Raw genomic sequence first — 24,928 nt, forward strand, 5'->3', positions numbered from 1 at the left:
AAAAAGTGTTCTCGAATAAAACAGGCAGCGCGGGCCAGCCTTTGAAAAGGTAGCCGGATCGGCGGATCCAGAAAACGGTGACGTGGCACTTGTGACACGCACATGAAAACTAGGCAATGCCAGATTCATTGCGTGGAAAAAGTACAAATTTTCAAAACCGACTTGTTTGTTAAAAAAAAAAAAAAAAAAAAAAAAAAAAACCGTTTCAGATTTAATTTTAAAAACCGACCTAGTTTTAGCCTCAAGACTGAAACTAGGTCGGTTTAAAAAAAAAATTCCTAAACTTTACAAGAGTTGCAGTCCCGTAAAATTTTTTACATAACAAAACTTCACTAGAGTTGAAGTCCCGTAAAGTTTTGTTATATAGAAAACAGATCAGTTTTGAAAATTTGTCCCATGGAAAAAAATATGCACGTGTTCCAATAATCGGATTCGGGCAGGGTAATTTGTGACCCGTTTTTGAGAAGGTGGATCCAAATTAATTTTCTCCTTTGTACGGGAATTCTGCGACCATGAATTGAACCAGCATCCAATAATTTCTAGAAATCAAATATGGAGATCTCATGTTGGCTTCCAGTGCTCAGAGGCCACAATGGAGGTGGCAGACTTTCCCATTAACAGCGAATTCCAGCACCGCAGCAAACAAAATTCAACTAGATTTCCCCATTTGCTCATCATCCTTTCAACAAACTGCACCTAGCCAATCATGTTTAGCTCTTTGTATCGGTTTATCTCATAAACCATGCGATAAAACTCTGAGAAACATGTCTGATGGGAATTATTTTTGGTTTTCACAAGTTATCCCTCAACAAAGTTAAAACATGACATATTACCAGCAAACTACATAGTCAGAAAGGATTTTGACTCGGTACATAACCCTACTCGATCCATGACATTTTAATATTTAACATCAAGGAGAAGCATGAAAGGAGATTTTTGAATGTTTTGCGCTCTTTTATTTGTTTGCAGGGCTAACTAGATATCCAGCATCCGTCCTCTGATGATGGCCTCCGCTTTCCTCACCTGCTTCACAGGTCCAATGATGAAAACCTACACGTCGCAAACAAAAAGTTGTATAAATAATTCAGAAACGTACGTATGCATGGTAGTCTCTCATTGTGTAACAGGTAGATGTTACTGATAGTTCAGAATCTTATGTTTATGTGCATGGATCTAAACAAATGTCCTAAAAACACGGGTTGATCTGCAGATGGAACTCAGAAGTTAAAGCAAACTTGGTAATGATTAAAGTTTCCTGAAACAGAGTTTGTTCGGCCAAAGAAACTAGAAAAGCTACACAAATTTTGCCAACCACTGAAATACTGAAATAGCATGATATAACATACAGGTGCCTGAAAGAACCATATGATGACCATAAATCTCATTCTTTTTCTGCAGGTCAGAAAAGGCATGTGAAACTGCATAATTCCTTACACCTGGCATTCTGTCAATTAAACGAAAGTTTTCCTGCAATAACTCAGATTGGTACCAAGGATTTCTACCCTAAGAAAGAAAAGGGACAAAGTTGCATCTAGTACACGTTGTCAAAGCAGTTATATCAGAATATTTGCAGGCTTCTTAAGGGAGATTTCTTATAAATCACTGCAACCTACACCCAGATAGGATATTGCAAATGACACTATTATAAGGCCTGGTCAAATTGAAAATAACTATGGCTCATCTACTTAAACCTGAAAGATGGATAGGGCAAGCAAGCTACGAGCCAAGAACTCAGTGAGGTCTATGACATCATGCTCAATAGAGCAATCAAGTTGTATCCATGATATTCATTAGTTCGTGTCAATATTGTGGATAGCATTCAAGACTTGCACTTGCAGTTGTTGACATTGCCAAACTGGGATCCATTCAAATACTAATAGTAGCATTAAAGAACACATCAGAAAGCACCTGGTACAGTGCCTGGATAGTGAAGACAATCTAAAAAATGTGAACCATGGGATCCATTCAAATACTAATAGTAGCATTAAAGAACACATCAGAAAGCACCTGGTACAGTGCCTGGACAGTGAAGACAATCTAAAAAATGTGAACCATGGGCCAAAAGTCTGCTAGATCTGCCCTTTTTTCAAACCAGAAAGATCGAGGAGAGTGTTAGAAAATTGCTGTCAACAAAGATGGGTACATGACCCAAGAGGTGACCAGGAAGATTTCTAGATAAGGAAAGAGGGTACAAGTCATCCCATCCTGTGGAAACTAAAGTGAATTAGGAAGGGGCCCAGATTCCGTACAATCTTGATTGTAGAGAATGATTGAGTGAGATGATTTGATTGATGAGTTAAAGAGATTTCCTACAATCAAAGATGCAGAGGATCTCTACCCATGGGCCATTAGGAAGGGATTTGGAAAAGCAAAGAGGGAACAAATCATCCCGAAACTAAGAAGCGAGCCAATCAAAACTACCATGAAATCTAAAAGATGTCTTTTCCATTCATGAGTATTGTGGTACAAGATATATCATGTTTATAACACAAGTACTTACAATTTATTAATTGACACTTCATATGCTACAACAGACAGGCGGAAATACAGTAAGAGAGGCTACAAAATGAATGCATTGGAAGGAAGTTAGAGGTTGCTTCTTATTGAGGATGAAACAAGAGAAAAACGTTGGAAATGATTTGATCATGTGCAATGGATGTCATTAAATGCACCGAATAGGAGAACTGATAAGATTATAATTAATGGAGAAAGGACTAAGATAAACCTCAGAGAACATCCAGAATGATGGTCATTAACTTAGTTGAGGAGATAACCCTCGACTGGATTGAATGGAGGACTGCAGGATTATGTAGCCAACCGTGGAATTGGAATAAAGGCTTTCTTGTTGTTGTTATCATATATTCAAATTCATTACAAGTTTTGCTGGACTAAGGAGAACTCTTCAAGTGCGACAACCAAGCGAAGTCCGTCAAGTCAGCTGTTTAATGACACTCCCATACCAAATAAAGACACTATAAACATTAAATCATGCACGTTTGTGTTTGAGACTTGCACTCATAATATCAAAAGAGAAATATGTTAAAAATTTTGATACCTTGTCAGGTGGACCCTTGGAACCACCAAGTAGAATCTTAGCACTGCATCATAAAAGACATACAGAAAATTTTCACATCTCAATACTATAAGTAAACATACAAGGCCATTATATACTAAAAATTTAAACTGTAACACAAGAATTTACTTGCAAGATTCCTTTATTGCCAATATAGAAGCTCCTTTCCTTCCAATAACTCGTCCCATTTTGCCAGGAGGAACATCCAACACAGACAGTATCTCCTCTTCAGGAACATAACCTTCAGAGACCAGGCTGTCTGTAAAAACATCATCATTCAATAGAAAGGAATATTGATCTACTCGATATCTCAGAATTTGATCGCAAATGCTTAAAAAATCATGTCTTTTGATGAAGTCAAGACATTAATGTGTAATAGACATGACTTCCTTTTTCTTCCCATGATTATTTCACTTTAAGAACTTAGCTATACACTACATAAATGATAATATGATTCCATTGGCTGATTAAGTATCCTGTACCAGAGATAATTGTGATATTATATCCTTATGAAAAACCCAATATCTTACATCTTCTATTTAAATCCTTACCCATCCAAAAAAATGAAGGCCTTTGGCAGTTGAGTGGGCCTGATCTGCAAATTATATCCTTATACTAATCTTAACGTTTTATGGCAACTTGTTACATGTCTTGTCAAGCATCACCTCCCAAGCATCTTAATATCAATTCACAGTAAGGAAACATGAAATGCTAATTATAGATGACCAATATTTTAAGATGGTCTTCACAAGTAAGTCATGCTCGTTATCTTCTTGCTGCTATACATATGTCAAACAAAATGCACACACCGATCGACACCCTCCCACCCACACCCACCTCGCACGCACATGCTCACACACACGTATAAGTGGTATTTAGATAAGTGGCAGATAATGCACCAAAAATCATGACTCTGTCAAGTTTTATCTGTTCTAATGTTTTAGCTTTTTAAAGAAAGAAAACGTCGTGACTTTAATAGCATAGTGCTGATGATATATTAACATTGCAAATTTGAAATTTAATTGAAAGCAGACCTGGCAAAGGGGGCAAAGATGGCCAATCTGCATAGCTATTATCACTTAAGCAGAAACATCTACAGTTGAGGGATCCACGAACTGCAAGATGCCATAAGGATTTTTCATTCAACTTCTCCATCATTTTGTCATAAATTGATAGCAGAAAACGAACATCATCAGCAGCTGCACGGATCATCATTTCGGACATTGGTCTGTAAGTCCAAAATTTAGGGTCCTGTAAAACAAGAATAGTAAACAACATACATTAGTTTAACCTCCCAACGTTGCAAAACTAGGATAGTCAGGCAACAGTAGCATGAAGGCAGGAATAGTTGTATCATCAACAACATCATGAAAGGAACTTTTATACTCGGAGCACCATGAAAGGCTGACCACTAAGTGCTCATAAGCTATACCAAAAATAAACCTGCAAGGATAGGAAAGAAGGCCTGGACGATCTTTGGTAGTAAATAGCAGTGAAATTTTGGTTTTATCGACTTGGTAATGATAAGAAAGAAGGCCTGAATGATCTTTGGTAGTAAGCAGCAGTGGAAGAAGGGCTGAACTATGAAACTAACTTGCTGCAAACATGGATATAACTAAAACATCACATATGAACCTGAATGATCTTTCAGAGTAAATATAATTAATAATACAGATTAAAAAATACTTGACATATAATCCTTTCTACACAATAACCACCAAATTATACTAACCTGCCTCAGAAGGATACGCACTTCCTCTTTTTCAAGATAAGAGACGCCTACATCAAATAATTACACTGGAAATATCAGATCGAATCATCAATTATAGCATCAAATAAATTAGGGAACTGCAAAAGTCAATAACTGATGTGAATCATGCATGAACTGTCCTAATTATCTGTTCTAGTACTGCAAATTGACAAGAAGGTGGTGACATGTCGATCAATCAGAACTTGGATTTGATATATTTAGCATAACGGAGAAGGTGGTTCTTAAGGGGCCGCATCAGAAGCACACTGAACTTAGTATATGGTTCATAATAGATCGAGTTTAGGTTCCCCAACACAATAAGAACCTGCATTTTAATGAGAACATGAGAATATTTAGATCTGTCCTCGTGAGATGAGGACTGATACTGCAGCCAATACATTGCACTCACAAGTTAAAAATTGATTGAGCATACAACTTTGATGGATCATGTGAGAAGCCAACCCAACCAACTCCCACAACTTTTTGAAAGTTGGGTTGGGTAGTTTCTTTTTTATTTTTTCTCCTTTTTTTTTTCTCCCAGATTTCTTTTTACAACCCACCGCGGCCTCCAAACCCCCCCCCCCCCCCAAGAGAGGGGATAAGGTTATTTTGGGGATTTTAGCTTAGTTGACATGTAATAATTGTTAAAAATGGGGTGCAGCACAAAATGTCACACTTCAAGGGGCTGAATCACATGGGGGAAACTAGGAGGGGCTGCAGCATATGAAGTTTCTGTTTTTGGGGCCTGAACACATTTTTCCCAAGAATCTATATATATCAAATAAGAGTATCCAACCGGCTTCCAACCTAGTTACAAGACAGTCACCAAAACCTGTGTACCACATCATCAATGAATTCTGTATACACGTCTTGGTTTATTTTGCCAGCATATGGGGTTATTACCTCCGAGATTACTCCCTAAAAGGAGTTCATGCAAGAATAAAAATGGCTGCGGAATACAAGACCACATTCTATAAGAGGAATGGAAAATCAACGACTTAAGAAGATCCAGTAATCAGGAATTCAGGATTAAAGAAAAAATAAACAAGCATGCATTTCCTTCTAGGGATACATATACCTAGATCTACAAGATATCAGGAAACCCAGCAGAAGCCCACGCATATACTACTCATTTTCTGATGATGACCGCAGATAGCATTTGTTCTTCAGGATATAAATATGGTTCCTATTAAATGCTATGGACGAAAAAAGACAGAATAACCACAGCCAAGAAAATGTTAACCGGACAGTTTATATCATTTAAATTATTTAATTTGCCGATTTGCAGACTGAGAGCCTCCTAATATATCAACATAAACAAATCAAATCTGTTTACTCGAATAAATTGACATGGAAACTGGAACAGTTTTCTGTGATGATGTACCACAATAGCGAGGATCAGCGAGAAGACCAACAAAAGAAATGTAGTCATCAGGTGCTCGTTTTCTTCCCTCTTGCTCCTCTATCAAAGAATATGCAATCTGCATGAGCAACAATATATCATCCTCTCCACAAGCATTTCCATTTTAATTCTTCATGCTCAGTTTTCTTTCTGTTGGCAATATAAAATTGAACTGCTTAATCAAATGATAGCTTTTACATTAACTTTTAAAAGTTGGTGATTGAAGCTGGAATTTGTGCAAAATAACATTGAAACAATTACAGCATTAACACCAACATCAAGCAAATATGACCATTTGGAAGCTGAAATGTGTCAAGTATGTCACAAATTGTGAATACAACATAATTCTACCATGCCATATGTGTTCCTTTAGGTTGTCCAATAAGAGTACCCCTTCAAGAAAAAAAATTAAAGATAGAGGACTTACCTGGGTATCCACAACATTGTGTAATTTGATGCCAAACTGATAATATAAAGCCTGTAAATAAACAGGATTATAAGAGCTATCGATGTGATCCTGTTTGTTTTGACAAGAATGCATAACAAAAAAAAAAAGTCAAGAGACCTCACTGTCCCGCTTGCAATCATGAATGACTTTTGTTATGTAACTAGATTCAAGTGCGGGCTTACAGGCTTGCACAACTTCTTCCCCACCATCAACAGCATCAACCAAGTATATAGCATCCGGAAATGCAAGCTAAAGATGAGAGAAAGTTAAGCACTCCAGAAATGCAAACAGGTTTAGAATTTAGTTCTATTCTTATCCAAGGGAAATAATTTAGAGAAGGAAAAAAAAAGATTATTATGCCCGATAATATTTATTATGTCTAACACCCATACCAAGCATTAATAGATTCCTCCAAAAAAAAAGGGGATATAAGTTGTCGTCTTCTGTAAGACATTCTTTGTATTACCACAAATAACAATCTGTTGAGAAGATCATGGTGCTAGATCTTAAACAATACCAATGCACAAAAGATATTGCGTTCAACGTTTGTGTGCTAGACACACCAACTTTACTGGCTGTGCTAACCTTGTAAATACACAGAGGATACAAACTTTCATTGAATGAAGGTTATAGAAGTTCGGCCTCTTGAGCAAAGGCATTTATGATTGAATACCATACAGCTGCATTCACACTCATCCACTTGAGCTACTTTCACTGTCTGGAAACATATTCAGCCAAGCTGAATTGGTTTCCCAAATATTAGTAGCATGCTACAAACTTAAACAAAAGAATAATGACAATATGTTCCCAATAGTATGTGGGGATCCATCTTTTTGGTCGAGAAAATTAATGTAAAACAAGTTACCTGCATTATACAGAGAGATCCATGTCGACAAAGGTCAATGCCTTCACAATCAAAACCAATGACCAGCAGCTTTTCAGATGAAGGATCAAGAAATTCTGCTGGAAGTTGAGAAGCATGGTTCACAATATGGATAGGAACTGCTGAAATATCAGCATTGTTATCCAAGAGAGTTCCTCCTGCATGACACGAACAAAACCATCATAAATAGGGACTGAAATAAAAGATGAGATAGTGAAATAATCCAACTTTGAACAAATATAACAACCTAATAGAACAACAATAGGCCTCAAAATTTATACTAGTTGCAGTTATTTTCATATTAAAGAAGAAGGTGTTTTCTAGATTTGAAATTCGCAAGATGGTCAAAATCAAGAAAATCAATAAACTGTATGGTTATTAAAAAATATATAGGTATATAATCGGAACACCACATATAGTTAAGAGAGATTATATCAAACAGATATAATTAGAAAAGCTTGGTGCCCCCAACAAATAGTTTCAAGAAAACTAGTACCTTAGGAGAAATTGCAAAATAGTTAAAATCAAGAAAGAACCGTAAATAGTATAATTGTGCATAAGCAGCGCTCAAATGGAATTACTTGCTTATGATGCCAAAAGTTTCCCAATTGATTAAATTTCAACAATATCCGCATTTTGACATCAATCCTAATTACAGAATTCCTTCGAGGAAACACGAGGCTTCACATAAAAGCCATGGAGACATGGACACTGTACTTCTACTTAAAATACCAACCATCTCTGTCGAATATAATATATCAATAAACCCAAAAAATCGTCTAAAATTGAATCCCTATAGCAAACTTGAAACAAGTAATGTAAAAATCCTCGAGTAGATGTTGCCCATACAAGCTTTCAATGAAAGAGTTCTTACCCTCCAAAACACTTATAATCATCATCACAGAGATGTTTATAAGCTTCACCTTATCACTGTAGAGCTCTTTTCATTTGCACTTGATTCGTACTTTTGTGTTCTTGACCTTAAAGGTGGGCATATTCGTACATACCTATTTCTTATATTTAGTAATCAACAAAGGGGCAACAATATTAAAGATAAATCAGCCAACCAGCAAATTACATTACATCATTCTATCATTCAAACAGGAGGAAGTTTGACACTACTAATTGTATGCCCTAAATTCACTCCCCCGTAACCCCATAAAAACCCTAGCTCCTACAGTACCTACAACAGTTGATGAATATTAAAAATCCAAAATTTCACACGAATAACAGACAAAGCCAATTTTTTTACGGCCACACAACAAGAACGACTCAAAAGTTACTTATACCACGGTCAAAACAATAGAGAAAGAGAAATTGATAAAGACAAAAATCGAACAAAAACTAAAATCAATTAAGGGGGAAAAAATTAGGTTAGCGATCGGAGAGGGCGGGAAAGAAAGAACCTGGGGGATCAGAGGCCATGGCTACGAGATCGGCCTCTCATAAATTTATTAAATCCTTCGGCGGGAGAGGGAAAAAAAAGGTAAAATAAAAAAAAAGAAACGAAGAGAGAGAAGGAAACTATTAATAGCTACTAAAGTATTTATTTATTTGTTTATTTAGCATAAAAAAAAACGCTGCGCTTGGGGACGAGGGAAGCGGCGTGGGCCTTGGGGTCCAAAAGTGTTGGAAGGTGAAAGTTAAAATTGCGTATTGGTCCATTAAATATTTTGTATTTTTAAATAAATTAGTGAGAACAACTAGCAAAGCCCGGCATATTTTTTCCTACGCTACAGTAATCCCGGGGGTTTAACCGCTACAGCAATTTTTTGATTACTACAGTATCCCATTTTATGTTTGCTGTAGTAATAAATGTTACACCAAACTTAGCTGTAGCATGAATAGTAAATCTTGTGTTCTCTCATTTGTATAGAGTAGTAGATTAGTTCTTGAAACTCTACTTATTCGTCCCTCTAGTCAAGAAATAGAGGAGAGAGCGTGTAGAGGTAATTTTCTATGTTTGATCGGTCGGTAATGCAGTTGGAATTAAGGAATTGGAGGGGGAAACGATAATAATAGTTAATTTAGTGTAGCTTATAGGAATTCAGGGACTGGATATCAATTTCAATATGTGAGGGACTGGGTTGAAATTTTGGGAAGTTTTAAAGAACCAATATCTAAAGGCGGAGAGAGGGTGAGGGTGAGGGGGCCCAAAAGTGTGGATTTTCATTTGAGAGATGATCCCCGGCTCGTGGATGATGGGCCGAAAATTCTCTGGAGCTTATTCTAGGAAAAAAATATCCTTTACATAGACGAAGTCACATTTATATATTTTTTACACAAAACACAAAATAGATTTTTTTTTTTTTTGGAAAAATTGCTTCTAGGCCCCAAATTCGAACTTTCAATGTACCCTAAGGCCTCCTATTTTTTTTAATGTGCTTCAGCCCTTTCTTTTTTGAAAAAATTGTGTCCAGGCCCCTCCATCATGATTCCAGCTCGTGATTAGATATGTCAGCTCATGATTAGACATGTCAGCTCCTAAAATCCCGATTTTACCCTCTTCTCTTTCTCATGCCAGCAGATGTTAACTGTTATAGATAACATGCTAACTGTTACAGTTCATACATTGAACTCAAACAAAAACATTTGGCACATCCTTCTACCCCATTGGCACAAAGGCTGCGTCCAACATCTCCGCCAAGCCCCCATCGCCTGTAAATGCTTAGAGAGCGGAGCAGGTGAGGGAGGCGGAGCGGGGAGGGAGGCGGCAAAGGGGACCAGAACTTGGGGTGGGGGAGGGAGGTGGGGGGAGAATGGTAAAATGAGGATTGTGTATGGAGTTTGCATGGGAATTTGGGGAGAGAGGCTTGGACACAATTTTTTCAAAAAAATTGGGCTGCAGCACGTGTATGAAAGTTGGGGGGGGCTGAGACACATTCAAAGTTGGGATTTGGAGCCTTGAAACAATTTTTTTTTTTTGGATAGGAACGCAAAATAGACTTTGGATATTGGTATTTAGACGTGAAAGAAAAATTAGCAGAGGACGAATGAAAGAGGTCAGCGGGGATACGAATGGAGAGAACTAGTGGGCCCCAATGTTTGGAGGTAGATATTTTGGATATGATTTTGTTCTCTTTCTGAAAATGGGTCGAAGGTTCTAATTTACTTTTGCTAAATAATCTTTTACACTCACCGGTGTACATCATTATTTACTTTGACACAAGAATACAAAATGTTCTGGTTCTTAATTTAGTTTACATCAATGTTTTTTTGTACTGCGTGATAATGTGAAATTATGGCGGAAAACAAATCAATTTAAGTAAACCAATCCCAATCACCTCTTAAAAAAATTAAAAATCTATAATAGAACAACAAATCAATTTTAAGCAAAAGAATAACCGTATATGCTCATCATCTAATTTTTTTTTACCATAACATGATAACCAATAGAGATCTATCAGAATCATCCCTATAATAAGAGTGGAGTGATCTATGCCATAAATGGAGAAATTATAATTTCTAAACTGACCCTCTAACCATCCATGAATGGTATAGATCACATTTTTCAAATAAGAGTGGAGTGATCTATACCATAAATGGAGAAATTATAATTTCTTAACTGACCCTCTAACCATCCATGAATGGTATAGATCACATTTTTCAAATAAGAGTGGAGTGATCTATACCATAAATGGAGAAATTATAATTTCTTAACTGACCCTCTAACCATCCATGAATGGTATAGATCACATTTTTCAATAGGATGTTCTGATCGAATCCTTACTCTTTGATTACAATTACAAGAGGAGGGCTAGCCTTTATTGGGAGGCAAAATAGTAAAGACTAAGATTTTGAACTATGAGTTGTCCTAACTAGCTCTAATAATAGATGGAAATTTATCCAAAACAATTGAAAGTTATAATGCTTCAATATACAAAATACAATAGAAAATTTGAATTGAGGGTATTTAGATGTAGATAAAGGAGCACCTGAAAGAAGAACTCGGGGACGATCAGGTGGATGGTCGGAGGCCATGGATCTGACCCTCAAGGGTTATAATCTCTTTATGGAAACGTGAGAGAACTAAATAGACGTTACAAACGAAGAGAGTAACCGGAATTGGATAACACTTGTCAAGAACAAAACGACAGGTGGAGAAAGCGGGCAGCAAGTGGCAAAGCAGAAAAATGAATCCACAGGTGATTTTCATGACAAATTTAATTTTTTACTTATCAAAAAAGAAAAGTATGATAAAGCGTAGAGAACACTATATTATTTTCGATTAATATCAATCTAATTTGTGAGACACATGGAACAGAAAAGAGAAAATGAAGAGATTTTTTTATTTTCAATAAAAATTTAAAGTTTGTCAAAATTCTAAACTTTAAAGAAACATTACCTTGTAAAAGATATAAATAAAAATTCATGCAAAAATATACTTTTAACATCAATAAAATCTAAAAAATATTTTAAAGAGCAACAAACCTCCCAAAATGGGAAAATATAAATCTAAAAAAAAACAATAATAAAATTTATATTTTTTTAAATAGGAAAGTTCAAAAACTTTCCAAAAAAACATGTATTAAATTTTTATAAACCGTGAAAATTCAAAAATATGAAAATTCAAAAAATAAATCTAAATCTAAAAAAAGCTTACCAATAAAATATTATTTTACTTAAATATAAATTTCTAATTTTTTTTAAAACATGTCATATTTTTTTTCAAAAGTTTTAAGAATTTTTTTTTTAAATAGAAAAACTACAAGAATTCTTTGAATTTTCAAATAATTTGAAAAAACAAGTTCGAAAACATTTAAGAAAAACTTACAATAAAAAAAATCCATTTTAGAAAACTTTAAAGATCCACTTTTTCTTTATAAACCTTTTTTTTGGGTGCCAAAAGGAAGTTGCAAGTAGAACCAAGCAGCTCAAACCACTATTACAGTAGGATTAAAAGTTAATTTTAGTTGCAAGTGTAACTTGCATCCAATTTCCTAGTAAGTCACACATTAGAAATGAGGGTTAGAAAATGTGGTTGCAACTGAAGTTAGCGAATCGCAATAAAAAAACACTTATAATCGAAATAAATGATCAATTATATACAATTATAGTTGCAATCAGTCATGTTGCATGATACCAAATAGCCCCAAAATCCAAAACAAACATATTTTTATCCATTCAAGTCAACTATGGATTTCATAGATGTTCACACAGACTAGGATTCGTATTATTTTCAATTGTATTTACAGAGAATCTAATTCCTTCAATAATCAACTTCAATTTCAATGTCAAAAGGATAGATATCGCAGCATATGGTTTCAACAACCAAGGTAATAGTTTTCCAAGTACCACTATACTTTTATTTATGATTAAATCAAATGTTTCCAAAAAAAAAACCAATTAAAACAATAGGAAACAACTTTCCAATTAAAAACATAACCTAAAATCCAACACAAATATAGCTATCTCCTCAAATAACATTTACTCAAAACAAACACAAAAACTTGAAAACGTAATCTCTAAACCAAAATTATATTGTTTAATAACAGTATGACTACCTCCTCATATAATAAATCAATTTATTAGACTATTATCAAATAGTAACTTAGCTGTCTCTTAGTTTGAGGATTATTGCCTAATTGGAGAGATAAGAATACATTTATTTCCAATTTAATTAGTTTTTTAAAAAAAAAACTTTAATATTATCATAAAATTATATTCACCAAATCTACCATGACATGCGAGAACCACAAGCAAAATCTACCACGGTATACGCAAAAAACCACGAGTGATTTGTGAAAACCGCAAGCTCGATTGTTGGATTCTTACTATGCAATTTAAAATTTAACACAAAAGAGACGGTTCATCTTTTCATAAAAAAAAAAGAAACAGTTCATTAATACTTCGATCCCACAAGACGTTATTGTTCTCCAAAAAACATTCAATCGTAAGAGACGGGAACAAAGACAGAAACTCCTATCTGGGTCTCAATACCCAGATACAAACATAGATCAGCGGGTATACAACTCCTCCTGGGCATCAGAAACAGATAATGTGGCAAATTTCATTGCATCGAGGGAGCAATTACGAGGAACAAACACCTAGATTATTATAGAGTTGACTGCAAACCGCAACTGCGGGCTAAACTAATTCTTCAAGCTGAACAGATGGTGTAAAAAAACCCACAAAAAACTAGACTATTTCTTGCAAATGAAGATTGGTCTATTGATGCATCTGAAGTTGAGATCATGATTATGACACTAGCCAAACTGCTGAATTGCACTCTTTAGTTCTCTAAAGCTCCGGCATACCAATCCCAGCTTTAACATCGTAAGTCTTCTCCAATACCACCTCGATAGGTGTATCTTTGGGGCCAACTGCACAATAATGAAATAAAACCAGCAACTTGATTAAGCGAAGCACAGTTCATGAACTAAAAGAGAAAATCAGTTTGCAGTAGCAGTTGCTGATTAAGAAGCAATAACCATATAATGAAATCAGAAATGACTAAAGAAACTCATGTGACAAGAGCTGGCATGTGTTTCAGCAAATAGTTGAACATTTACATATTTCTTCAATATTCTAGATCAAACTGAAAATATATGAGCAAAAGCATTTAAAATTTGTTGGAATCAGGAATCCCATATAATGATCCGCACTCTCCTACTCAGTGAGTAGTTGTCACAATCAGTTTTCTCAACCTTTCTTCCACAGCTCCCACATGAATCGACTCCGAAATTTTTTGAATGCCTCAATAAGCTTATGGATCACAATGCACACAATGGCTAGCATATCCAAGACCAATGCACATGAGCTGTCAGAAGTTTATCCTGTCATTGACTGGGGTCATGTATATCCGTTTTCCTACTTTCCTTTGCCTTTTTTTCCTTTTATTTCTTCTCCATGCTATTTTCCAAATTAAAACAGCAAAAACAAAAAACCTTTGAAGTAGTTCCATACACACTACATTAAGCCAAGAAGCACTATCCAATTCTATAATCACCAATCCTATAATCAAGTAAACCTAGGCTAACATGAGGTTAACTGCGTGGATCCTCGTGTGCCATCATGTTTTCTCTCCAGCCATCCCCTCGTTTTTCATTTCATAGAAATTTGCAACCTGTTTGAGATGGGGTCCGGCACTACATTGACAAGGCAATATTGATGACTCTGATTTATTCTGAACTTATTGTCCATGACTTTAAGTCTCCTTAATAAGATGCTAATCCAAATCCATCATCTCCTTCATAGACCCGGTCAATCATGAACCAAATTCTAGATTAAGCCACGAAGCACTATCCAAGCTCTATAATCACCAATCCTGTAATCAAGTAAACCTAGGCTAACATGAGGTTAACTGGTGGATCTTGTGTGCCGTCATCTTTTTTCCCCAGCCATCCCCCCTCATTTTTCATTTCATAGAAGTTTGCAACCTGTTTGAGATGGGTTCTGGCTCTAAAACGACAAGGCAATATGATTGAGTCTAATTTATTCTGAACTTATTATCCGTTGACTTTTAGTCTCCTTAATAAGATGCTAATCCAAATCCCTCATCTTCTTCATAGACCCGGTCAATCATGAACCATACAGCCTATAAAGCGTATCATTAAAGTTACTTTTAAAAGAATTGGATAGCCTGAAATTGGATGCTGAGAGGTACATACATTTTTTCAGTCTCCCTTATTTTGTGGAATTCAATGCGTGGATATTGGATATTGAAAGTAGATAAATTCTATTGAAACATTATGATTTACCTCATAACTGTTATCTCAAAATGTCAATTCTCAAAATGTCAATTCTCAATCAGAAAAGTGACTTCTCTTATATAGAGCCCAATGCAACTATTTACACGTGACTTGAAATCTTTGATACATTGGTCCTTTAAAGGACCCCTCTACCTGAATTTGATATGCATGTACATGGCGAAATGCTAAGAACGGTGTCATGATACATCTTGCATTATCAGCATCATATCCTTTCTAAACCACTTTTGGATACAAAATTGATAGCAATTGGGTTCTTGTTGGATGTATGGGTTTAGCTAGGATTTTTGCTCAACTTGTTTAGTCAGATAATTTGCTATTTCTCATGGACATACTTTAGACTGAAAGTTATAAACCCATAGGATAATTATTAATTAAACAATGACAATCATTATATAGCAGAAAACAAATCATGCAGTTGCATTAGCAGCCACATGCTCATGCGTAGGTATATGGATTACACAGCCGAAAGTAATAAGTGGCAGCATGTAATATGCATTTACTATGCATAACATGCGCAATTTAGACTTATTTCAAAACAGTTCCTGGAAGTTCATGGCTTTTCATATTTTTCTGAAATTTATATTAATTTTCCTTATAAACTGATGCCAACACATATGTGGTTTATACGGTATCAGCAAGCAAATTGCATATCAACATATACTATTTCTTTTACACATTGATTAAAGTCATATAATAATACAATAAGTTTATAATAGACTACAGACGCAATAGATGACAACTTATACACAGACATGGTAGTTGATCACTTTTGAACTACTAGTTTATGAAGAATCCAGTAGTTGCTCAACTGTCCATAGAAAATCCACATCAGAGTCTCTTGTTTAGGTTTGTCAGTTGTTTATATCAAATAATCCATGTCTATGCAATAACCTCAAATGCAATGTTTTAAATGTCGGATGTCGGGTTCATGTTGGTCGGCCAAAATTCATGTCGGATAGCGGAAATCGGGGATATATCGGGGGACATGAAAAAAATATCGGATTGCCATATCGGATAGGTTGATATAATATCATAAATGGAATCTTCACATACTTGATAATTATATTGTCTAAACTTATGAAAAAGTACATAACTTATTAATGTTAAGATCACTAACCAATTGTAGACACCTGATTCCCGAGTCGGGTTTTTCAAACTTGACCCAATAAGCTTAAAACCGCTTTTTCTGAAATTTGGCCGATATTTCTTGGCCGCAATGGCGCCCGACATACCAACTATTTTCCGACATGTCCCCGACATGACCTCAGAAACGTAATACGCATTGAAATGAAGGATATCGTGACGGCTAGGGTATCAAATGGCGGCCGATATTTAAAACATTGCTCAAATGTGGTCAGAAAATCTGCTTGTGGGGAATTCACTGTTATCGGCAGCCAAATTGTTCCCAAAAATTTCAACATGTGTGAATTTATGCACTTTGATCACCAGGCCACAAGTAATATCAAGTACCTTAACATTTAGGAATTAGGATGTATTCATCTATATGCCTTTAAATTTAAACGCTAGATTTCTCTTCAAACTTTTAATTCTAGCAGCACAACCTCTAAAGCACTAGGAAACGTACAATTAATGTTAGGGGTGGCATTATGGTCTTCATCCCTATCACTCTTAGCTTCTTACAGACAACAAAACATTAATTTTGACATAACATGCAGGTATCACGCGCGCACACACACACACACACAAATTTAAAATTAAAATGAGAAACAGCAAACAACAACTACAGGACCCTCTTCATATCTTAAAAACAGTTCCCATGGTAATCTACCCATAATGAAGTGACCCTTTAGATGCTGTATACATGCATTGTCATGAAACTCGTAGCTTGTATATGCTAAACGCAATGATCATGACTGGAAAGTAAGCAAAAGCACAACATAATGCCAACTTCAGCATAAATTTTCAATTCTGAGAGTACCTTCTGTAGGCCGCGGCTTTCTCCTCATTTTTAAGATCTCTGGGCGAGGGATTATGGCACCAGAAGCTTCCTGCCCGCGAGCAATTCTCACTTTGGCTCCATCTTCCATAAAGCGAAACCCAATCTTACAAGGTTTCCTGATTGAGAAAATATACAAATTAAGCACATGGAACTTATGGTGGTGAAAATTGCAAGTACTTTGCATTGTGATGAATATCAATAAAAAATCTTAAAATCATACCCAGAAACTGGGTCCAGAACTTGCACGTTTGACACATGAAGAGGAGCTTCAACGCTGAAGATTCCTCCTTCATGTCCTTGTCCTTGTTTAATGTGCTTCTTAACCTGCAAGGGAAAATTTTCATTGGTCAAATGCATATCTTTCATTATCATTATCATTATCATCACATAATCCTCTTCCTCAGAAATTCTCGGGGCCAGCTATGATCCTGACACCAACTTTTTAAGTTGGTATCAACCGACCAAGCAATCCATAGATAAGAGAGGGACAAGATGCTTGGATTCAAATATCAGTAGGCAATAGACTATCAAAAAAGTAATCAAGATTAATTTAATAAATAGCAAGAGGAAAATTTTAGAATCCAGTATATGTTGGAAAAATTAGAATCCAGTATGTGTTGGAGAGGAGCGAGCTCCACCCTAAAAAATCAGTCACAGCCTCATGCAATGACCCAAGAGTATGTTCCTTTAGAAGTACTCTCCTGTTTCTAGAATCACTACAGGTGCACGATCTGAGATGAGATTGCTGTAATTGCCCGCAGATAGTATAGGAAGAGAAGATATTTTGGAAATTTTAATGTTAAAGAAAGTAGTTTAAAGAAGCAGAAGATAATGGGACATTTATCTGACCTCTGCTATGTCCGTCTAGCAGTTGGATAGGTTGTAGTAATATAAGCATGGAATATGGATAAACGTGGCACAGCCGCACAAGTATGCAGATTTGACAAATCTTGAAATCCAAGAAATGGATGCACGAATAAAATTTTTTTAGCTTAAAAAAAATGTGAAAACAAACGGTACATATTTGCAACATAGATTTTAAAAGTTCTAGTGCTTGAAAAAGATGGGATAACTTGGGTAGTATATAAAAGATTACCACGCTAAAAAAAGCGGCTAAGTTCTATAGAATGCTCCATAAGTTAAATTAAATTGTGATCTAACATTCGTGCATTGTATATTTAACTCTTTGGTCTTATAGGTTAATTTCTAAGACATCTTTGATATGTTTGAGATATAGTACATATTTTTGGAAGTTACAGAGTATCGATCAAATATCCAAATATCAGATACGTATCTAATATGGGTATGCCTCCCTTATTTATGTGTTTGTGCAACATAGGTAACAACTAACGAGATAGCAGTGCAGTCAAAACAAATGCCAAACAAAAGAAAACTAAAAAATTAAATATGAATTTCCATAGGAGGCATAATCATGAAAGTATGGTTACTAAAACATATCATTGAGCTAATGTGGTTGCTCAAGCTATAAACAAGTCAGACATGTGCAACAATACATGTCTAATTAACCTTGAAACTCCTACAAGGCAAAATCTATGTCTAAATCAGTTGAAGAATGAGTTATAAAACTCAATGAATATAAGACTTGGAGAGGGTTCTTCTAACTCTTAAACCCCCTAAAGGATCCAACTGCATGAGAATTGCCATTAGACCTACCTCGTTTCCTCGTTAGAATCAAGAGCTGCTACTATATACAGGGCAATAGTAGCATGTCAAACTGCTTGACCAATATTGTAGACCTATCCATGTTCACATTTGCCAATTTCTAGTAGAGTCTAGTGCCTAAAATGCATTCTCAGAAATGTGATAAATCTCTATAGATTCAAGATCATAATCCACTTATACCTATTGCACATGAAACATGTCCACATGTCTCTCTCTTATTTTCTCTTTGGAAATTCATCTTTCAGGAGTGAATGTTAAGTTTATTCCCCAAAGGAAATAAAATAAAGGTCCAAATTAAGGAATAATATGGTCTGATTGATCATATGAGACAACTAAATATTTTGGATTAAACAAAATATTCATGATTAGTGTGCTTATATAGAATACTTGTATTACACTTTTTACTTACCTGCTTGTTTTGATAGTTTTAAGATCTATCTAGTTATTACCACCAACACGTAGACCTGAGAATATTTGGGAATGCATGGAATGTGTGATTCCTAAAACAAGCACACCTTATTCTTATATATTAGTGTGCAGTTGGAAAATTTTAGATAAGAATTGTTACTATCATCTTCTCTCTAGACTAATCTCCAGAACATTAATCTACCAAAATCTCCTCTTCTACAGCTTGGATGACAAGTACAACAAGAAGATATAGCATTAAAGAATATTATCTCCTTGGAATGTTGCATAAGGTGAGTAGGTGGCAGCAAGGTTAGTCTTGCTCATCTCTCCATCAAATGCGGGCTTTTAAACTTCCTTTTACTTTATTTAAATTAAATTTGATCCTTATTTCTGATAGATCAATGCGCATTTAAGGTTTTAACCTAAACAATTGCCAAATTCCAAATCCCAATAAACCTGATAGGCCAAGCAACCTGTGAAAATTACAAACTGCCTTATTGGTCATGCAGTTTAAGCTCCTTACGAAGAAACAACACTCTAAAGTTCTCCTAGCCTTTGAAAGAATCCAGAATAAAGGAATATATGATAATTTGCCATTGACAACTAAATCATTTCATGATTTTAATCTTTCCAGCATAAAAACTTAAATGAAAAGTTTCAAAATCAGTTCATGGGTAATTCAGTTCATCTAAAACCCAGGTTATATTGATATTATCTATTCTCATTTGTACTGTGAACTCAAGCACATAGTACTTCATCCCCCAAAGAACCCTTGTTTTATGATTATCCTACGATATTCAATAAAATTACTGGCATGACTACAAATTTGAGCAAATATCTATTTCAACGTCGCTTGTTGCTAAACCCAATCTTTAGTTCTATATTCTTATATTTAAAGAATAATAAAGAAAAAAACCGTAATTACCAAATTCTTTCCTTCGACAACGACGCGGTTCTGGGAGCGGATTACTTTCTTTATCATCCCGGTCTCGCCTTTGTCTTTTCCTCTTATAATCATCACCTGCAATCAAAACAAAATCATAAAAAAATCAAAAAATTTAAAAATTTGAAGAGAGAAATGGAGAGAGAAATTAGCAACTAACATTATCGCCCCTCAAAATTTTCCATTTTGGGATGAGTTTTTGAGCCGCCTTCCAACCCATTCCCCCTCTCTCTCGCCCTCGCTTCTTTTCTTCTCCCCTGGAAGTGAAGCAAAGAGCAAATGGGCCCTATTCTTTCAAAATTGGACCCCTGTTTAATTGATGAAAATGGTCCTTGACCAGCCCATAGAGAATTTTTATTAGCCTGATAGTTTAGTTACCTAGTGCAATCTCAATTTAGCTTACAGCAAAAACTGCATAAGAAAATTTACATACATGCCAACTTGATAAAAAAAACCAAGAATATGTGCAACCATGCTAGAAGCAATCAAAGGAGCTAGCACATGAACAATTACCCCTTTCCCTAAACAAGATAAACCAAGCTGCTACCAAATGTATACTCACTATCACTGAACTTCAGGATGATGAGCTATCTAAATCCAACATAGTTTGAAAAATGAACACTTTTCATAGGGCATTATGCTACAACGGGACACACGTGTGTATGTTCAGCCAACAACAGTAAAATAATGCACCACAATGAAACTTGTCCCTCATTTATGTAAAATATTTACAGCTCCACTTCATCATCATTTCCAAAACAAAACAAAACAAAACAAAACCAAAAAAAAAAGGAAAGGAAAAGAATGTAGAAGGGGGAAAATATAAGAAAGGTTTTTATATATATTCACCAATGGTGAAGGCTCTCTTGGGCGATACTCTGGTAATCCACCCAAAAAAGAAAACATATGCGAATAAAATGTAAAAGCCTTCCTTCATATCATAATAAACCCAATAAAAAAGAAGTATAAAATAATAAGGAAGCCTTAATTTGAAAAAGGACATTTTAGCTGATGTTTTACTGATTTCGTTTCATTAATTTAACATTCAGACATATCTAATCAATAAAAAGGGGACCTGAGCACAAAAGTCGAAGTTCACACAGAAATATTGAATCCCTAACAAATCATATCCAAGGTGGAAAATACTTGGCAATGGCATTCACTTCAGTAACATGTATTTCACCAAATTACATCATGGAGCTTACAATGTTGAACACTAGTCTTAAGGGAGGCTTGCTGGCCTTCGCTGATGATCATATCCACAGGAAAAGGCTCTTCCAGGAGTTTGACATATAAATATGATCAGTTCAGCAACCAAAGATCTAGAGAACGTTTCGATATGGATTCCGTCAATCATGATATATCCAACACTAACATAAGCATTTTGCATATAGATTTCACCAGTTCAGGAAAGCAAAACCCATAACAAGCAACAATTTACGATGTTGCAAAGTTCCATATTTTCTACTTGTGGTGAATTTCACTGTGCAAATATGTATGTAAACATGCAGTGAAACATTGCTACTAGTGAACCTTTTGCATTAGTATCAGTATACAGAAGATAATAAATATACATAAAAAGCAAAGTATATCTACTTTGAATATGATAATATTTCACTATTCATGTACTTGATATGATGTCAATTTTTTTCCATTATACTTGAGAATTTAGAAATCCAAAATCATGTCAGCGAACACAATTTATTTGTAAGTTGGTGTTTATACTCCACATCAAATAATCAAATGGCTAAAATTAGGTCATCGAGTCTGGGAGTATTCATTCGTATCAAGTGTTCAGGTGTTCATAGAAATCTTGGAGTTCATATATCAAAGGTATTCACTAAACAGTAACCTTTTTGTTTTTCAATTAGCAATTACATTTCTTGGAGTTCATATATCAAAGGTATTCACTAAACAGTAACCTTTTTGTTTTTCAATTAGCAATTACATTGATTACTTACCAACTGTGCTGAGTATTCACTAAACAGTAACCTTTTTGTTTTTCAATTAGCAATTACATTGATTACTTACCAACTGTGCTGATTATTTGAATTGAAAAATTTTAGCCTATTCTAGGATTTATATTTATCCCACTTCTCATCAAAACCGAATTAGCTAATAACCCATCAAAATCACCACACCCTAATACATATCCATAATGAAATCATCAAAAAATTAGATTTTTTTTGGTAAGATAATTTTCTGATGACATAAACCACCATAAATGGGGTCCACGTCGACAGTACTAGCTCTGATCTAGGGTTTTAGCCGCGACGATCACGACCAAAACCCAAGCTCAGATCTAGGGTTTCAAATGGAGGGGAAGAGAGAGGAGACAGTAGAGAGAGAGAGAGAGAGAGTAGAGGAGAGGAGGAAGAGACTACCTGCGATGGATCGAGATCGAGATCGAGATCGAGATTTTGAGGAGTCAGGACTTCGACACGAGCGTGAGAGAGGGAAAAAAAAGAGAGTAGTCGGGGTTTCGAGGGGTTACGGGTTTTGTGGGGGTGAGGATTTGACAAAAACCAACAATTGTGGTGAAATTTGAAATACACACCTTTGGGCTTTTCAAGTTCACTCCATAAAATGATTATGATTTACGATCATGGTCAAAAGTTGGGCCCAAAAATGATATTTGGATTTGAAATGCTCAGAATTTCAAATCCAAGCCCGAATCAGCATTTCCAACCACAGCCTGCATTGCCAAACACAGCCCAAAGGAATTGTAACTTTGGTATTCTTTGGGCTTTCTGCACTCCATAGTATTAGTTTAGATATTATGTCTGATTACCTTGTCTTGTGCTCTCTGAGTTGATTTTATTTAGTTGTAATGTATCATTTTCAACTGCATAGGTTTGGACAACGTGACTAAAAAGCCGTGTTGCGCGCCCATTGTGAAAAATTTTCAGTATGCAACCTAATTTCTATCACTCATCAAATGCATGCATACCCCTTGCAACAGTTTGTTTGGTACTAGAGTATCATTGTGAAAATTTAGTTGTCATTGGTGCTTAAACGCTACCAGAACAAATACCGCAGTAGATTTTCAAAAGATAACAACAATTTACATCTCATTTATACGTAATAATCAGACATAAAAGAAACACTAACTTCTACTTATAAGAAACAGAAATGGACCAAAAACAGTTCAACCGAACAAGATGTTACATGTTTATAGTTAAAAACAACTCAGAACAAAATTGCAGTAAATCTATTTGTACAAACTTGACCTGTTAAAAAATTTGCCTCGTCAGACGAGTTTCAGAAAATAAACCATGCAAATGCTCACCAGAAAACGTGTGAGTGTATATGCCTGGACGATAAAACAACATAGAAATGCTGAAGAAAAATCTGAAAAAATGGGTTGCCCCGTCGGATTTTTACATAAAATTAATGCTAAGTTCCTCATAAAATAGAAAAGGCAGGGATAAAATAAAAAAGAAAAAAAAGGTAAGAATGTCTAACCTTTTCCCCCCTCAATCAAACCGAGAACAACCATTTCAACAAACAACCTGTACTATCTAATGCACTATCTTTTTAGATAGTCTGACTTTAGCTAATGAATTGGTGAATAATCAAAAAAATCATTTATAAATTCCTTCTCACTATGTCTTTGACAGTGTAGTGATACTCTATTATATTCATCTTGCAACACAATGAGGACATTTTTGTATATATTATTGCCCATTTCTGATGAAACAAAATTTTGCAGGTACCATCATATATCGACATAGCACATGTTGCACCATCCAGTCTCGTCAGTCTCACACTACGCGTGATATTTCTTTGGAGATCCCACCTGAATATATTTTAAGATATCTCCCACCTTTTTAAGACTATTCTAAAAAAGATAGTTTGGGAATTAAGTGATATTTCCAAACATTTGCCGAGTTATCTGTAAATGGACTGAACTTGTTATATCTTTGATGGGAGTTCTCCGCATCAGGGCCCTGACGTGAATGACTTAATGGGGCAGTCGACTTCTTCTTGAAGGTCAAGTAATTAGAATAAAAGGAGAAGTCAGGTTCATGAAAAAAAACCATTTTTAATTTTTTTTTTAATAAAATCCGTCGATTGCAGCTCAAAAAATGATCTTGTCGTTTACGTTGATGGTTAATTGAGCTTTAAAGTTTAAACTAAGCTTTGTAACTCTATATCATCGTTAAGAGTTCATAGGTTCTTGTGGGCGTGCACACGATGTTGTGTTTGATATAATTAACTTCCATTTTCTGTTGTGCAACCTAGGGTTATAATTTCATTATGTTGTAGTGACTGTTGTTATGGTGTTTCTGTAATTAATAAATGTAAACATCAAATAAACCATGTAAGGCTTCAACAATTGACACTGAGGGAAAGAAACCTTTAACTGATGGGTGAATAGGACTATAACTTGTTGCTGAAACCGAAGTATGCTAATCACATTTATTTTTGTAACTTGTCATCTTAAATTTTGCACAAAGAGCATGCTGTTTACTATATGCATATAATTCAGTAATTATTTCTAATATTTTTATTACAATCTAATGTAATTTAGATTTAACGTTTTCAGATGAAAATTCTTTTTACAATTTCTTTTACATACAAGAAAACAAGCTGTTTAAAAAAAATTGAAGATTGCAAAGTGAACAATATTATTTGGCATTGAAATATTACAACCCTTATAATC

General features: G+C 35.2%; 2 protein-coding genes across 3 annotated transcripts; both read right to left on the reverse strand.

Annotated features, from left to right (window-relative positions):
• Window positions 681–9,098, reverse strand: LOC109836456 (piRNA biogenesis protein EXD1). Its single transcript, XM_020404350.1, has 10 exons — window positions 8,963–9,098; window positions 7,539–7,714; window positions 6,791–6,922; window positions 6,653–6,703; window positions 6,208–6,304; window positions 4,806–4,852; window positions 4,108–4,324; window positions 3,203–3,332; window positions 3,056–3,098; window positions 681–1,050 (listed from the first exon to the last, which is right to left on the reverse strand). Exons 1-10 carry the CDS (start codon window positions 8,979–8,981, stop codon window positions 976–978), a joined length of 987 nt encoding a protein of 328 aa, XP_020259939.1. The 5' UTR covers window positions 8,982–9,098; the 3' UTR covers window positions 681–975.
• On the reverse strand, window positions 13,378–22,793 carry LOC109836457 (50S ribosomal protein L24). 2 transcript variants are annotated; one of them, XM_020404351.1, is made up of 6 exons: window positions 22,647–22,793; window positions 20,423–20,593; window positions 20,245–20,340; window positions 17,449–17,552; window positions 17,208–17,344; window positions 13,378–13,879 (listed from the first exon to the last, which is right to left on the reverse strand). In XM_020404351.1, the coding sequence occupies exons 2-6, from the start codon at window positions 20,480–20,482 to the stop codon at window positions 13,797–13,799; spliced, it is 480 nt and encodes a 159-aa protein (XP_020259940.1). In that variant the 5' UTR covers window positions 20,483–20,593; window positions 22,647–22,793; the 3' UTR covers window positions 13,378–13,796. The 2 variants fall into 2 exon arrangements, with proteins under 2 accessions (XP_020259940.1, XP_020259941.1); XM_020404352.1 differs by having other exon boundaries at window positions 20,423–20,519; window positions 22,647–22,778.

The sequence above is a fragment of the Asparagus officinalis genome, chromosome 4, assembly GCF_001876935.1.
Source record: "Asparagus officinalis chromosome 4, Aspof.V1, whole genome shotgun sequence".
Lineage (NCBI taxonomy): Eukaryota > Viridiplantae > Streptophyta > Magnoliopsida > Asparagales > Asparagaceae > Asparagus > Asparagus officinalis.

Excerpts from the sequence above, each read along its gene's own strand:
- LOC109836456 (XM_020404350.1), bottom strand. Across the intron at positions 4,853-6,207 it reads CGCTGATCCTCGCTATTGTG|GCGTCTCTTATCTTGAAAAA; the intron begins GTACATCATCAC and ends TATTTGATGTAG. Across the intron at positions 1,051-3,055 it reads CCAAGGGTCCACCTGACAAG|GTTTTCATCATTGGACCTGT; the intron begins GTATCAAAATTT and ends TGCGACGTGTAG.
- LOC109836457 (XM_020404351.1), bottom strand. The coding sequence starts at position 20,482 with ATGGGTTGGAAGGCGGCTCAAAAACTCATCCCAAAATGGAAAATTTTG. Across the intron at positions 20,341-20,422 it reads AAATTTTGAGGGGCGATAAT|GTGATGATTATAAGAGGAAA; the intron begins GTTAGTTGCTAA and ends TTTTGATTGCAG. Across the intron at positions 13,880-17,207 it reads AAAGCCGCGGCCTACAGAAG|TTGGCCCCAAAGATACACCT; the intron begins GTACTCTCAGAA and ends ATTATTGTGCAG.